General features: G+C 34.6%; 1 protein-coding gene across 4 annotated transcripts in view; it reads left to right on the forward strand.

Annotated features, from left to right (window-relative positions):
* The window catches only part of ADIPOR2 (adiponectin receptor 2), a 76,398-nt gene that overhangs the window by 21,142 nt on the left and 37,980 nt on the right, over positions 1–17,276 (forward strand). For 2 of the 4 annotated variants that reach the window (XM_025040959.1, XM_015598472.2), the window contains exon 1: positions 10,481–10,609. Coding sequence is in view for 1 of the 4 variants with exons in the window: in XM_006923886.3 (XP_006923948.1) it covers positions 10,439–10,609 (171 nt within the window). In the remaining 3 variants the exon portion in view is untranslated. Of the gene's footprint in view, positions 1–10,348; positions 10,610–17,276 lie in introns of those variants that run through there. The other 2 variants (XM_006923886.3, XM_015598473.2) reach the window with 2 other exon arrangements.

A 17,276-nucleotide genomic window follows, 5' to 3' on the forward strand; every position in this document is an offset into this window, starting at 1 on the left:
GATTAAGTATGATATAAATAATTTTAATTCTTTTTCTTTTCTTCCCTTTACCTCCTAGGAAATGTGATATTTATCCATTCATTCAGGAAACTTTTATAGAATACTGTGTGTCTGTTGCAATTTGGATTTTATCACTGAACAAAACAGAAGTCCTTGCCCTCATAGAACGTATAAACTTTTGGTTTTTAAAAAATACCTTTTCTGGAATAGAGGTAGATTTTTAAGACTGAAAGTACCAAACAATTAAGTTAGCAATTTCTTCAAGCAGAGAAATTGTTTTTGAGCAACATGATTAAGTTTACCTTATGCAGTAGTCAGCCCTCCACGTCCATGGGTTCCACATCTGGGAATTGAAAAAGGGCAGACCAAAAATATTTGGGGGAGGGAGGGGAGTTATCTTATTGCTGACATGTACTATGTAGTTAGGCCTACAGTGGTTGTATCTGTATTGAACATGTACAGGCCTTTTTTTTTTCTTGTTGTATAAACAATACAGTATAACTATTTACTTAGCATTTACATTATATTAGGCATTATTAGTAATCTAAAAATGATTTAAAGTATGTGGGAGAATGTGCATAGGTTATGTGCAAATATTATTCCATTTTATGTAATAAAACATCCTTGAACATCTTTGGGTATTAGTATCTGCTGGGGTCCTGGAACCAATCCCCCATGGATACTGAGGGAAAACTGCATTATTTGAAGGGAATGTGAAATCTAAGAAGTGCAAATTTTACAGTTCCCATTATGAAGGCAATTTGGTGTTAGTACATTTGAGAAAAGATCTAGGGTTCCGCTCTTGACTTCACCATTTAGTGTCTGATATTTTCCTGGATTCTTCACTTTGACCTTTGCTCCTCTTCACTCCTTTATATAACTTTAAAAACAAAGACTTTTGTCCACTGTCGTCATTATACTAGTAACTATGCTACTATTACTTTTTATGCTAGTAGTACTCAGTTCTCTTTTCAAGTTCATTCTCTCTTCTAAATTCCAACTTTGTGTTCTGGTGTCAACTGAACATTTCCGTCACTTCCATTTCCAAAAATAAATTCAGTATTGTTCCACTATGAATTCACATCTCTCCTTTATCATCCTTTCATCTTCTCCGGGTAGTTTGTTGTTAGTATATGGAAAATGGGATATTTTCAACTGAAAATCAGATGCCTCAACTCTTTTTTTATGTTGGTTTTGTGTCCTGCATATTTATTAAATTTGTTCATTTATATTTTTATTTTTTTGGTGATGTCTTTTGGGTTTTCTATATATAAGATCAAGTCATCTGCAAATAGAGACAATTTTACTTCTTTTCCGATTTGGATGCCTTTTATTTCTTTTTCTTGCCTAATTGCCCTGGCTGGGACTTCCGTTACTTTGGAAGTGGTGAGAATGGGCATCCTTGTCTAGTTCCTGATCTTAGAAGTAAAGCTTTCAGCTTTTTACTGTTGAATATGATGTTAGCTGCAGGCTTGTCTTATATGGCCTTTATTATTTGAGGTACGTTTCTTCTATACCTAATTTGTTGAGAGTTTTTATTATGAAAGGGTATTGAATTTTGTCAAATGCTTTTTCTGCATCTTGAGGTGATCTTATGATCATACAAATGATGATCACATTATATATGTTTATTTTAATTGTTGCATGCTTTCTCTGTGTTGAAGAATAGCCTGATTTTGTTAACATGGTATGTCACATTTATTGATTTGCATATGTTGAACCATCCTTGCATCTCAGGGATAACTCCCAGCTGATCATGGTATATGATCCTTTTAATGTGCCATTGAATTGATTTTGCTAATGTTTTGATGAGTATTTTTACATCTGTGTTCGTCAGGGATATTAGCTTGTAATTTCCTTTTCTTTTAATGTCCTTATCTGGCTTTGGTATCAGGATAATGCTCTGTAAAATGAATTTGGAAGTGTTCCTTTAATTTTTGGGGGGAGAGTTTGAGAAGAATTGACATTAATTCTTCTTTTGACTGCTTGGCAGAATTCACCAGTGAAGCCGTTTGCTTGTGGGCTTTTCTTTGTTGGAAGATGTTCGATTACTGTTTCAGTCTCCTTCCTTGTTACTGGTCTGTTCAGATTTTCTATTTCTTGATTTAGTCTTGGTAGGGTGTATAATTCTGGGAATTATTTATTACTTTTAGGTTATCTAATTCGTAATTATAGTAGTCTATTATGATCCTTTTATTTCTGTGGTATCAGTTGGTGCTTTCAAGTTTCACTCTGTCTTTTGAAAGTTTGATTATAGTGTGTGTCAGTGTGGGTCTCTGAGTTCATCTTATATGTAGTTTATTGAGCTTCTTGCATGTTTATATTCAGATCTTTAATTAAATTTGGTAAGTTTTTAGCCATTATTCACAGATTCTCTTTGCCCCTTTTTTTTTCTCTTCTCCTTTTAGAACCTCTATGATGCACATGTTAGTCCACTTAATGGTGTTCTATAGGTCCCTTAGGCTCTGTTTGCTTTTCTTCAATCTTTTTTCTTTGTTTCTCAGCCTCCATGATTTTCCATTGTCCTGTCATTAAGTTCAGTGATTTTTCTTCTCCCTGCTCAAATTGTCCTTTGATCCTCTTTAGTGATTTTTTCATTTCAGTTACTGTACTTTACATCTATAGAATTTCTTCTTGGTTTCTTTTAAGGTTTTCTATCTCTTTACTGATATTTCCATTTTATTCATACATTGTTTTCTTGGCTTTCTCCAAATCTTCCTTTAGTTCTTTGAGCATCTTTAAAACAAGTTGTTTTAAAGTTTTTGACTAATGTATGTGCCCTTCAGTGCTTTCCACAAGTTTCTATTGACCTACTTTTTTCCCTTTCAAATGGGCCATATTTTCCTGTTTCTTTAAATGACTTGAGATTTGTTTTTGAACATTGGACATTTAAATATAATAATGTGGTAACTCTGGAAATCAGATTCTCCCCTTTCCCTAGGATTTATTTTGTTTTATATGTATATAAAATAAATGTATATCTTTATTTTAATTGTTGCATGCTTTCTCTGTGCTAAGGAATAACCTGAGGTGTAAACTAAATGTCTTCTTATATATTTTGTGAGCCTCTCTTTGGACCTGCGCTTTGGACCTCCCCATGAATGTCCTAGTCTTTAGTGTCTGACTTCTAAATGGGGAAAAGCAGAAAATGAAAGGAAAAAGTGACTACCCTTTAAATTTTTTGAATGTCACCTCCCCTGGTGTTTGCTACAGTCAGGGGAGGTGTAACAATAATGGCTGTCCTACTTTACATCTGCATCTCAGGGATTAGAAGTGGGAGCCAGAACATAAATCCCCATTATCTGGAGTACAGGGTTATTTTATCCACCCTAGCTCCTGCAAGCTGTGTGAAAGTGGCTCCAGGGACAAGTGCACAGCTGCCTTCTAGGGGCTGGAGTTGGGGAATGGATAGCTGCTACTATGCTAGGACAGAAATTGACCAAATTTTATAGTTTACACTCCAAGAGGTCCCCTGGAAGTTTCAAGCCTTCAACAAACTCCAGAGTTCCAAGTTGTTACATCAGACAGATGCTGCCAGTGCAATTGTTGTTAGGTGGGGAGACAGATTCCTGGTGTGTCCTACTCTGCCATCTTTCCAGAAATCTCTAGTATTTCTTTTACTACAGCTCTGCCAGTAACAGATTCATTCATTCATTCATATTCTTCCCCCTCCCCCAATTTGAGAAAGTCTTTATTTTTGAATGATAGCTTTTCTGGATATAACATGCTTGGTTGACAGGTTTTTTTTTTTAAATTTTGAGTATGTTATCTGACTGCCTCATTGTTTCTGCTCAGAAGTCAACTGTTAATTTTGGGTTCCCTTATAAATAACTAGTCTTTTCCTCTTTCTACTTTTAGGATTTTCTTATGGTATTTCACTTTTAGAATTTTTAATATAAAGTGTGGATGTCTTTGCTTTTACTCTAGTTGGAATTTATTGAATTTCTTGGATGTGTAGTTTATTGTTTTCAAGAAATTAACAAAGTTTTCTGCAATTATTCCTTTGAATACTTCTTCTGCTCTTTCCTTTCCTTTTGATGCTTCCATTATGCTGATGTTAGTGTGCTTAATGGTTTCCCACATACCTCCGAGGGTCTCATCATTTTAGTCCACTCTTTTTTTCTCTGTCTTTTGACTTGCATAATCTCTCATTAATCTGTCTCCAGGTTTGCTTATTCTTTCTCCTAGAATTCTGTCAAGCCCTTCTAATGATATTAAAATTTAATTATTGTACTTTTCAACTTCATAATTTCCATATGGTTGTTTTTCTAATTTCTCTCTTTATTGATAATTCTCTATCTGTTATGATATTGTTATCATTCCTCTCTTCACTTATTAATCATAGTTTCTTTTAGTTGTGAACATGTTTATAATAGCTACTTTAAAATCTTTTTCTGATAAATCCAACATCTGGTGTGTCTTAAAAGCATTTTATGTTGCCTGTTTTTTTCCCATACATAGTTACAAATTTCTTTTCTTGTGATAAGAACTTTAAGATTTATTCTCTTGGCAACTTTCAAACATACAATATGGTATTATTAACTATAGTCACCATGCTATACATTACATCCCCAGAACTATTTATTTTATAACTGGGGGTTTGTATCTTTTGACCATATTTGTTGCTTGTTTCTCTCCTCCCCCCACCCCTAGTGTATAGATATACTTTCTTGTTTCTTTGCATACCTCCTAATTTTTTTTTATTGGATATTGGACATTTTAGATAATACATTATAGTAACTCTAGGTACTATTTTTCCCTCCTCCAAGACTTGTTATCGCTATTTGTTAATTTGTTTAGTGACTGACTGGATTGTTTTAGTAATGTCTACTTCCCTTCCAGTATTCAGTTTCTGATATTGTTCCTCAGGGGAGAGGTGTGTATAGTTTTGGATAATGCCTGTAACCACCATGCGATGATAATGTTTTTGGTTGGTTCTCTTGCTCTTTTTCCTTGACCACACCCAGCTGTTAAACTCAGATAATTGCCAGCTGATTGCTGTTTTGATTTTAATGCCCTAGACTCATACCACCAAATTCTGGATACATTGAAGGAATAGTTTCTGAGGTTACTGTTTAATTTTTGTTCTGACACCAGGAGGGCTCCTACCAGTAGTTTATTCCTTGATACTCTTCTGCAAACTAACTTGTGGGAAAGTTTAGCTTGTATTTTGGTTCTCCTCCCAACTATCTTTCACCACAACATACGCAGTTCTTTAGAATACCTTTAGGTTTGAGCTTCTTCATCCTGTGTTGTAAATAAAGTCAGGTTCTGTGGGAAGAGAGTAGGTGTCACTGTGCTCCCACCTTTCTTCCCTCAGGTAAAAATATCTGAACCAGGGCTCTAGCGATACATGGGGATGAGGACAATGACATGTTTCTTTGAGTGACAGCCCCACTCTAGGAGATGAGTGTTTGGTGGGTCAGTGTGCAGTGGCCTCAGGTCCTCTCTGCTCGCTTCTCCTGTTGTAGAACTACCAACTCATGAGCTGCGTCAAGAATGATTACCAGCCCGGAATTCCCAGCATAGCATAATCAAGGTAGTGCCTCAGTTCCACAAGTGAGGCTGATAAGAAGAAGGGAGCCCCTACTTCTAACTGTGCTTATCTGGGACTCAGCCTCAGCACAATGAGAAACACTGACATATTCTTCCTGTAGGGAAGAAACCTCTTTGAGTGCTTTGGTCAGAGGGAGCCATGCATTTTTGGCTGCAAGGGTCTGGTGTGGAGTCTCTGACCCTCAGAGTTCGGAGAGGGCAGGGAGGAAAAGAGACATCTTTGTTCAAATACAACTGACCCTTGCCTTTCCTACTGAAGTTTTGTAGATGTTCTTTAATGTCTGTTTGACTTTAAGACTGTTTCCAGAGGCTTTTAATCATTTAAAAAATATACTTTTCATGAGTTTCACTGGGGAGCAGGTCAGTGGAATTCTTCGCACTGTGGCAGAAGTCATTTCTCCTGTTTTCTGTTTTGTATTTCACCTATTCTGATTAGGTAGGTTTGTTGTGATATCTCATTGTAATTTTAATTTCTCTGATGGCTAATGATGTTGAACATTTTTTCTTGTCTGTATATCCTCTTTGGTGAAATATCTGTTCTTCTTTGTCCGTTTTCCAATTGGAGTATTTTTTTTACTATTGAATTTTGAGAGTTCTTTCTATGGTTTAGATAATAGTCTTATGTTGGATATATGATTTACGAATGTTTTCTCTGCAACATGTGTTTTCAACTTCTTTGAGTGTTTCACAGTAAAGTTAATTTTGATGAAGTCCAGTTTATCATTTTTCCCTATTATGGATCATGCTTTTGTTGTCAAGTCTCAATATACTCTTTGCATAGCTATATATCCTGAAGATTTTTTCCTTTGTTTTAAATAAAAGTTTTATAGTTTTGCATTTTACATTTAAGTCCATGATCCATTATGAGTTAATTTTTGTATAGGGCTTGAGGTTTAAGTTGAGGTTGTTGTTTTTGTTGTTCTTCCTCTTTCTTCTCCCTGTGCCACCTATGGATGTTCAATTGTTCCAGCACCATTTGTTGAAAAAGCTTCTTTTTTGCATGTTTATAAAATAAGAGTTGGGCTTGTGTGTCTATTTTTTGGTTGTTTTCTGATCTATCAATCTATGGGTTTCTTCCTCTGCTAATACCACACTGTCTTGACTACTGTAGCTATGTAACAGGCCTTCATTTTAGAGGGATTCTTTCCACTTTATTGTCTTTCAGGTTATTTGTTCTAGCTATTCTGGGCTGTGCCTTCCTTATAAATTTTAGAGTAAGCTTGTCTTTATCTACAGTCCTTGCTAGGATTTTGGAATTGCATTAAACCTATAGAATAATTTGGAAAGAACTGACCTCTTTACTGTATTGAGTCTTTCAGTCCATGAGTATATGTTATTTGTTTAGATCTTTAATTTCTTTCATTAGCATTCTGTAATTTTCAGCAAACAGATCTTATGCATATTTTAAGTGTAAGTATTTAAAATTTTTTGGAGTAATTGTAAATGATAGTGTTTTAAATTTCAGTTTCTACATGTTTATTATTAGTATGTAGAAATATGATTGATATTTGTGTTTGTGTTCAATCTCTTGACCTTGCTGAGCTCACTTAGTAGTCCTAGGAGTTTCTGTAGATCTTCAGTAGCATTTTAAGGTTTGTTTTGAAGTATTTTATCTTTTTTTTTCCTATTGTAATATATTAGTTTCTTCTATAACAACCAAATATTGTGGGCTTTGGGGATGGAGGCTGTTGATATCCATATATTAATTTTATACTCAATCATTTTGATGAATTTTCTTATTATAAAGGTTTTTTTTTAAGTTAATTCTTTTGGATTTTATAGCTAAAGCGACATATAATCTATAAATAGTTGTTGGTTTATACTTCTCATTTTTTCCTCTTGTTTAGTTGTCTAACTCCAGGACAGAGTTAAATAATGATGATAAAGGACACCTTTACTTTATCTCTGACTTTACCTTAGACTCTTAGAATTGATTGCTTTAGATTTCAAGGCATTGCATCCTAGTAGAAATTCATTGTATCATTAGAGAGAATGCAAATAAATTAAAATGTGTAGTAAATTACAGTTCTCTCCAGTATTCTTAGATCGGGTGTTTTGTTAAATCTTTGAGAACCTGAGGGTTGACATAAATGCTTTTTCCTTCAACAGTTCTATTATTGAAACTCTAAAATATAGTGATAGGCCTTCCTGCTTTAGCAAATGTAAAATGATGAATATAATTTTTTTTGATTGAAGATTTTATAGTGGCTTATTTGTTCATTCTTTTTTTATATTGTACTTGTAAATTTAGAAAACATTGTTGATAGGACTGTATTTTGATCTCAGGCCTTTCCTGGAAATTGATTTTTTAAATTTCTTTTTAAGGAGAATCCTTTACAAAGTCTTTGGGAAAACTTTTGTCATTTGCTTTCTTTTTCTGAATTGAGGATTACAAAACAATAACTAATAGAGCATTTCATTTATGTTCTCATAAGTGAACAACATCTCTCCATACATAGCTCCTGCTTATAAGAAGTTTAGTGGTCATATTTCAAGGCTACTTTGCTGAAAGCTTTATTCTACTTGCTACTTTTGAGAATAAAGATTATGAGTCTTTAGTTTACTTGTCATGTAAACCAAATAACTTTAGTGTTTGTTGATATAGGAAATGTCCAAATCTGTAGAGAATTTTTATTAGAGTTTATTTAAGCAAAACCGATAAGAGTTACTAGGAAGCAAGATCTCAGATGCTCTAGAGAATGACAGTTTTACAGTTTCTTTTATACCTTTGGAATTAAGGCGAGAACTAAGAAAGATTACATGAAGGTGGGAAAAAGCTAGGTACAGGATAGTTAAGATTATATGCTCCTTGGGCAGTCTGGAATAGAGGATTATTCTGGCATTTCAAAGGTGGGTTAACCTAGATACGCAAGAAGAATGGACAGGGCTTGCTTAAACCTTTTACTAAAGCAGTTATACACCTGAGGCTTGACTGCCTACCATGACCTGCCCAGTTAGGAATTCATGATCTTATTACCCGTGAAGTTTCTTTCCATCACTGGACTTGTCGATTTTATTACAGAACCCCTCTTTTTTGGTCCACAGGTTCAAGTTTTTATCTTTTTTTCCTAGTCTTAATTTTTTGGGGTAGTAGAAAACACATGAATTTCAGAGGGCCAGAAGGACCTGGGTATAAAACCCAGCCACTCCTCTTAATGGACTAAGGCCTTGAATAAATTACCTAATCTCCGAGCCTCACTTTCCACATCTGTAAAATGAGAGATAAAACTCCTTGGCTCTATATGAGGATTATGTGAAATACCACATGTAAATTCTCTGGTATAGAATTTAACTTTGTTGATCCACAATAAATGGTAACACCCTCTTCCCTGAATCAGAACAAAATGGTGGGTATGAAATAGCTTTGTGAACTGTAAATAAATGAATGTAAATCATTAACATTGTTTCCTCTTTCAGAATTGGGCATTAATAGATAGTTTATAATTGCAGTATTATTATATGTTTGCTCAGGCCCTTATGTGATATGCCTATGCCCAGGTTTGGGGATACTTAAAAGTTTTGTGTTTGTCATTGGTCCAGAAATTTTTGAAAACCCTTGGAGAAATCCTGCAGCAAACACATGATTTATGAAACAGATTAATTCTTAGTTTAATTAGAATTCTTGGGCTAAGTATTATTAGTCTTGTATATCATACATATGAACACTAAGTATACGTTTTATCTTTCAAAATAATATTTAGGCCCTCCCACTTGGCTCTACTCCTTTCACCCCAGTAAGAACTTTGACTCTCATGGGATTTATGAGCATAACATGTACCCTGCCTTCTTCCTGTTTTAGTAATTCTGGTCAAATTGGCTGTGATAATTGCCTTATTTTTTTGGATATGTAACTAAATGTCCAAAATAAGCTTTTGTACTATGAGTTAAGAGATAGAGGGATCAAGAACTTGAAATATTGAACTCCTAGAGAACTTATTATACAGTCCAATTTAGAGAAATATTGATGATTTCTGAAAGTGTTTTTACCACTAAGAACATTGAAATGTCACCTATCATCTGTTCATTAAATATTTATGTGCATAGCACTTTCTGAGAACTCATAGAGATATAAAAGCATGCTCTGGTCCTGAGTTTCTTTTTTCAAGGGTCATCTAGTTAGAGTTCAAAACAACACAAAAAATATTGAAATGTCAGACATTAAACATTTTAAGTGCAAACCATTATCAATAATATATACTATGTAAGTCAGAGATTTTGTCCTATTTATTTCATACAAAATATGGTGAATTTTGATTTTCTTACCCATGAAGCAGAAATAAAAATACCTTATAGGGTCATTTTGATGTTTAATGAGATTAGATATGTAAAACCCAGCTGCGATGCATAAAATCTACATATATTCTTTCTGCAGTTAGGAACATTTTTAACTGAAAAAGTAATGTATATGGCAAAAATATTCAGGTAGAAGAAAATGCAAAGTAAATCTTCTCACTCTTGACTCTACGTTCTTTCCTATGCATTTCTGTATCAGGAGTACAATTTTGAATATTTTCCAATAATTATTCTATGTACATATGTGATTAGATATCTTTATAATATGTAAGTGGAACATACATATGTTGTCTCGATCCTCCTGTTTTTCATTTAAAAGTAGATTTTGGCACTTTTCTATCAGCAAATATAGGTTTATTATACATTATATTTTTATTGTTGTTAATGATTGCTGGGTATTTTATTGTTTGAGTGTATAATAATATAACTGTGTCTTCCCCCAGCACTTGTTTAATGTGTTTATCTAAAATATGTTAATTTAAAACCTTACTCTCTTTAGGGTCAGCTCACTATCCTGAAAGTCCATCCTCCCAGGAAGAAGGGACAGAAAGAAAGAAAGACCTCTTTGTACGAAAGCCTTGTGTATCCCATGAACGAGACAGAGGAAAACCGATTGGAGTACGGCAGGACTCCAGAGCCAGATATAAGGCTCAGAAAAGGACACCAACTTGATGGTACAAGGCGAGGTGATAATGACAACCACCAAGGGAATTTGGAGCCTGTTTTAGAGGCATCTGTTCTTTCTTCCTATCGTAAAAAAGTAAGTTGAAGTGGCAGGATGGCAAGTAAACAAAAATTTATGGGAGTATTGCTAGAAAGAGGGTGAGATTTTGAAAAAGAATATTGAACACATTTGTAAATCTCTTATTCTTAAGTCAGCTAAGTATTATTTGATTTTATGGTCATGCCTTTTCTGTTGACCCTTAAAATCATACTCAATCTGCTTTATCTTGTTTGAGAAAGGAGAAGGGTGATGTAGTGCTTTATCATTTATATTTTTGGAGAAATTCTAATTGCATGCTGGAACTACTTCTGCATGTGGTTTTATCTCTAATGTGTACCTTGGAAATGAATAGAGTTCTGGGAACAGAAGGCGATATTAATCTTTCCTTTCACTTCCCAGAGAAAAGAGCAGCTTTTAAATTATTTAAGCAGCTATACCTAGAGAGAGCAAAGGTATAAATATCTGAACAGCATCAGAATTTCATTGTTACAGACATTTTGCTATGTGCTTTGGAACCTTGGAATTCTGTAGCAAGTGTTCTGTGGTGGAGATACTCATTTATGTTAGGGCCTGTGCTGGAGATACTCATTTATGTTGGGGCTCTAGTACAGTGTTTCTCAGACCATAGGTTCTTCCCATAATTGGTTTGTGAAATTAATTTTGGTACTACAAACTGTTTAAAAAATTAAATGGCAAAATGGAATAAAGATATTGAGCTGCCTGCATATAGTAATATACATTTAAATAAACTATTCAATGAAATTGTTTAGTTTTATATAGATGTATAGTTGTGAATAATATATACTTTTCTTACTGTGGGCTATAGTTAAAAACATTTTGAAAGTCTTCTCTTGGAACTGCATCTTTACCATTCTAAGAGATATGCTTATTATGTGGGTGATAGTGGTGGTGGGGTTTGAACTCCAGAAGATTCAAACTCCAGAGGGTTGTCTTGTCTTGTCTTTTCAGATCTTTTATAAGAATTTCACCAGAGCTTTGTAGCAATATGGGCTATTGTCACAAGAAATTTAAGGTCATTTCTTCTTTTATTCTTGGTAATACTTTATAAGCCAACTTTATACTAAATGGTGCTACAGTTACTGATTATTTGTGTGTATGTACATACACAGGCAGAGTAGTAATTTTTAAGATTAAAAAATACACCTGCCTATAATAAGTATAGGGTAATTTGGCTTTTAAACTAGCATTACTGTTTAAAAAGACATTTGATAGATATATGGGTCAAGAACTTCCTTCAACACTTGACTTTGTTTTCTTATTACCATTTTATAGTAACATGTACTAACAGCTAAGACTTCCCTTTCCAGGCTGAGCATATTCTGTTTTCTTCGGTTGCTGCTAAGGCCTAAGAAGCTGTTAATGAGCTGATGAGAATTATCACTACATTTGGACGAGTGACTTTGAAATCTTTTTTCCCTCTTTTTTGCTAGTAAACACATAACATGAAATCTACCTTCTTAACAGATTTTTAGTACATTATTGCTAACTACAGCAAGTCTTCTAATAATGTCATTTTGTTTAAAGTGGTTTTATTATAATGTTGATTAGTAAAAAAAATCCATTCCTTGTTGGGGCCACTGTCTGTGTGGAGTTTGCATGTACTCCCCATGTCTGCATGGGTTCTCTCTGGGTACTCTGGTTTCCTCCCATACCCCAAAGATGTGCATGTTAGGTTATTTGGTGTGTCTAAATGGTCCCAGTCTGAGTGAGAGTGTGTTTGTTTGTGTGGGAGTGCGCCCCGTAGTAGATGAACTTCCTGTCCAGGATGGATCCCTGCCTTGTGCCCTGAGCTGCTAGGAGAGGTTCTGGCCACCCTTAACCCTGAACTGGAATAAGTGGGTTGGAAAATAATGATCTTACTTGTTTTTATTAACCTTTCTTAGATGTAAGTACAGCTCATTTATTTCAATGTTAATATTAGAAGTGTTTTGAGTCTTTATTTAGAAGTGTGGTAATGTTTTTGTGACCAGAAATATGCTGTAGGAACTTAATTCTTATCTATTATCAGTTAGCCTATGGTAAAATTGGTTTCATTAAACATTTTTACTTAAAGTTGCAGTTTCCAAGAACCTATCAATCTCGTTAAGTGAAGATTTACTGTATATGCACATTGTCGTATAGGAGGTCTCTAGAACTTTTCATCTTGCATGACTGAAGCTCTATACTAATTGAATATCAACTCCTCATTTTCCCCACCCTTCACCCCTCAGAATGGCAGCCACCATTCTACTTTCTGCTTCTCTGAGTTTGACTACTTTAGATACCTCAAATAAGTTGAATCATGTAGTATTTGTCCTTGTATGACAAGCTTATTTCACTTAGCATAATTTCTTCAAGGTTTATCCATGTTGTACCATATGACAGACTTTTTTTTTTTAAAGCTGAATAATAATATTCCATTGTGTGTGTATGTACCCATTGTCTTTATCCATTCATCCACTGATGGACATTTAGGTTGTTTCCACCTCTTGGCTACTTTGAATAATGCTGCCAATATCTCTTCAAGATAACTGTTTTTACTACTTTTGGATAGATATCCAGAAGTGAGATTATTGGTCTTACTTTACTGAGGAACTTCTATACTACTGCACTATTAGTAGCTGCACTATTTTACATTCTCATCAGTAATACACAAGGGTTCTAATTTCTCCATACCCTCATCAACACTTATTTCCTTTTTTTTGATAATGACTATCCTAACATGATATGGTAGCTCATTATACTTTTGATTTGCATTTCCCTGGTGATTAGTGATGTTGATCATCCTTTTCATATACCTGCTGCCCCTTGTATGTCTTTGGAGAAATGTCTATTCCAAGTCCTTCGCCAGTTTTTTAATCAGGTTATTATTATTATTATTTTTGCTATTGAGTTTTTAGGAGTTCCTTATTTTGGATTTTAACCCCAATCAGATTTATGCATTGCAAATATTTTCTCCTATTTCATAGGTTACCTTTTCACCCTGTTGATTGTTTTCTTTGCTGTGCAGGAGCTTTTTAGTGTAAAGTAGTCCCACTCATCTAATTTACTTTTGGCTTCGTATCCAAGAAATCATTGACAAGACCAATATTATGAAGCTTAGCTATATGTTTTCTTTTATATTTATAGTTTTAGATCTCATACGTAAGGGTTTTTTTGAGTAAAGTCATTGTGAATTGTTTTTTTATATGGTATAAGGTAAGATTCCAATTTCATTCTTTTGCACATCATTTGTTGCAAAGGCTATCTTGCTGAAGATCATTTGACTATATGCGTGGGTTTATTTCTGCACTCTCTGTTCTGTTCCATTGGTCTACATGTATGTCTTCAAGCTAGAACCATACTGTTTCTTTTACTGTATATACTTTGTAATACATTTTGAAGTAAGGAAGTGTGATGCCTCTAGCTTCATTGTCTTTCTTAAGTTTCAGGGTCCTTTGTCATTTCATAAATTTCAGGATTGTTTTTCTATGACTAGGGTTATCTTAAAGGAATTGGAAATGTAATAAACAAATAGAAGAGGGTTGACCAGGTTACTGAACACAAGGTCAGAAGACCTATCATCTAGTCTTATAAAATAGGCACGTTATTTAATTTCCCTGAATTTGTTTTTGTCATATGTAATAGGACAATAGATGATGACTGTCTTTCTTTTCAGTTATGATGAGTCTACACTTTTATCAATTTCTTGATATTAAGAAGTATTCTCAAAGGTTTTCAGAATGGGACACATTGAACTATTCTGAAATATATCCAATTTAAAGAACCAATGATGATAAAGTAAGTAATACCTCTGGCAGTTTCTAGAAGTGACTAACTGAATGTTTATTGGTGATCAAAAGTGGAGAAATGGAAAGGAAGGAGTGTGGGTGTAGGGCATTTCAAGTAATAGGAGTAGTGTGTGTAAGGTCCTGAGTCTGAAAGAACTTGGCATATTTAAGAAGTATGATGAATGGATAGGGCGAGGATGGTAAGAGATGAAGTTGAAAAAAGTGTAGGTAAAGACTCCTATAAACTATGATATGGAGAAAGTGCATTGGTGGTCATTGGAAAGTTTTAAGCAGAGGAGTGATATGACCTTATTTTCATTCTAAAAAGATCATGTTTTGGCTCTATGTGAAGACAGTAGGTTATAGGGGCAGTTGGGCTGAGAGAAACTTGCAAATGAGTTAGGCTGCTACAGAAATTCAGTAGAGTTGCTTAGTCTGGGTTGGTGGTGATAGTGAAGTTGGCAGGAAGTGGATATATTTGAGCTATGCTTTGGAAGTAGAATTGACAGTATTTGATGGTGGATTGGATGTGATAGTTAAGGGAGAAGGAAGTGACAGGAATGACTCTGAGGTATGATATGAGTAATTGAATTGATGGGGGTGTGAAACTGTATTCTGAGATGGGAAAAACTAGAGAGAATGAATTTGAAGATGAAGCAGATTTAGGTGAGATTAAGAGTTTGCTTTGGGTCATGTTAAATCTGAAATACCTGTCAGGCATTTTAGTGGATATGTCAAGAAGGAAGTTGGGTATAAGGAATTCCAGAGAGGTCTGTGCTGGAGATACTCATTTAGGAAGCAGCTTCTTCAGTGTAGTTGGTGTTTAAAACTATTGAAATGATTAAGAGGGAGAGTGTAGAGGGTGAAAGAGAAGGGCTGTGAGACCCAGCCTGAAGAACACCAGCATTTACAGTGCATTTCAAGGAGAGAAAGCAAATAGAGGAAGCTAAGAGAAGCCTGCGAGATAGGAGGAAAAACCAGGGAAATGTATCACAAAAAGCATGAAAGTATTTCAAGGAGGGGAGGGAGCTGTCATTTGTTTGTATCTAGTGTTTCTAAAGAGATCAGAGGCCAAAAAGAGAGAAAAGTGACCATCGGTTTTGGCAATTTGATATTTATTGGTGAACTTAACAGGAACTATTTTGGTGGAGAGGTGGGAACAGAAGCCATTTAAGTAGATCACTGTTAATAGCAAGTGATAAATATTCATGGCATGTGTGGTAAGTAATTCCTTCTCCGTCATGGAAAAAGAGGTTTCAAACAAGTGAGCTGTTTGCCAGGTCTGTTTCCTATATGCTGAAATTATTTTATAACTTTTTGGTTTTCCATGCAGAATAATAACAATTAGAATTACATAAAACTTTTAATTTTTTGCTTTTTCCTTCTTAAATGAGTACATTTGAAAGTCTGATGGCAAATGTATAGCTGTAAGTATTTATTTTGGGGGATATTTTTAGATAACAGAGGGAATACTTGTTAAGAATAAAAGTGGAGGACATCAGGGCCTACTGTATTTTAACTCTAGATTTGTAGACTGTCATTTCTGGATTCTGGGGGCTTGTGCTTAGAATTCATGCTGTGCTTACTTTCCTGGTATTTAAATATCAAAATGTAAATTATGAATTGTAGAATATCTATCTTCACTGCGCATGTTCTGGTAGTTTTTTTTTTATCTCTAAAAATATTCACAAATATTAAATTTAAATATTAAATTTAAAAAGCAGAAGATAAAATAGTGTGTGTTTGTATATACACACACATATAACAACCTATAAAGGCATATACACTAAAATTTAGAGTTATGCAAATATTTAAATGTTAGTGTACCAAAAATACATATTCTGTGTTAGTCAGCCTGTGCCGCAGGAATTGAATACTCCAAAAGCTCAGTGACTTAGAATAAGCACACACATTACATGAGGGCTGTAGGTCAGATGCGATTGCTCTAGGTTGCCTGTCTATTGCAGGTCAGCTCCATGTGTCTTCTCATTCTGGGACCCAGACTGAAGGAAACTGCCTGGGACATGTTCTCACATGTTCCCATGGCAGATCGCAGAAGTCCCAGAGAGCAAGCCAAATCACACATTTGCATTTGAAGTTTTTGCTCATATGTGATATATGTTATATCTGCTTATCTGCCAGCAGACAGACCAGTCATGTGGCCAGGTCCAAAGACAATGGGACGGGATTATTTTGCTCTTTGGGGGAAGGATAAATAACTAATTGAGAATGTTAATATGTAATTTGCCATAATTTCTAAAGGGAAAAAAGCATTCCTTATCCTTAGATCTTTACATAGATTGTTGTACTTCATGTCGTAAATTCTCAGTGCTGGGTCTGATGCTGGGGAGAAATTTTCTTATGCCATAGAATACTAGATTGACAGTTAGGTGATCTAGGTATTTTATTTATCTAACTTCTGACTATGACTTTGCAACACTTTTCAATGCATCAGTTTCTCTGAAAAATTAACAATAACATTATGTATACATACTATATGTGAGCATTTATGTGAAAATTCTTTTAGTCTTTAGATTCGATCTTTGCTTTTCTGTTCCTGTCTGTTGCCCTGAATTCTGATAATGGGTATTGGGTTAAAGAAACAAAATGAGCAGTGTAACTATCCAGAGGTTTCCTCAGATGTTGTAAATTAGTGTGTACAGTTGAACTACCTATGATATGAATTATAGCCTAAGTAACCTAGAGCCTATTATTAGTAAATGAAGTAACTGAGATTCAGGTGTTAAGACTATACTTTTTTTTTTGGTTTGTTATTTTCATCATATTCCAATGGTTTACAATTTGGGGCAGTTTCGACCCCCAGGAAATATTTTGTAGTGTCTGGAGACATTTTTAGTTATTACACCTTAGGGAGTTGTGCTTCTAGCATCTAGAGGGTAGAGAGAGGCCACAGATGCTGCTAAACATCCTAC

The sequence above is a fragment of the Pteropus alecto genome, unplaced genomic scaffold, assembly GCF_000325575.1.
Source record: "Pteropus alecto unplaced genomic scaffold, ASM32557v1 scaffold76, whole genome shotgun sequence".
Taxonomy (NCBI): Eukaryota; Metazoa; Chordata; class Mammalia; order Chiroptera; family Pteropodidae; genus Pteropus; species Pteropus alecto.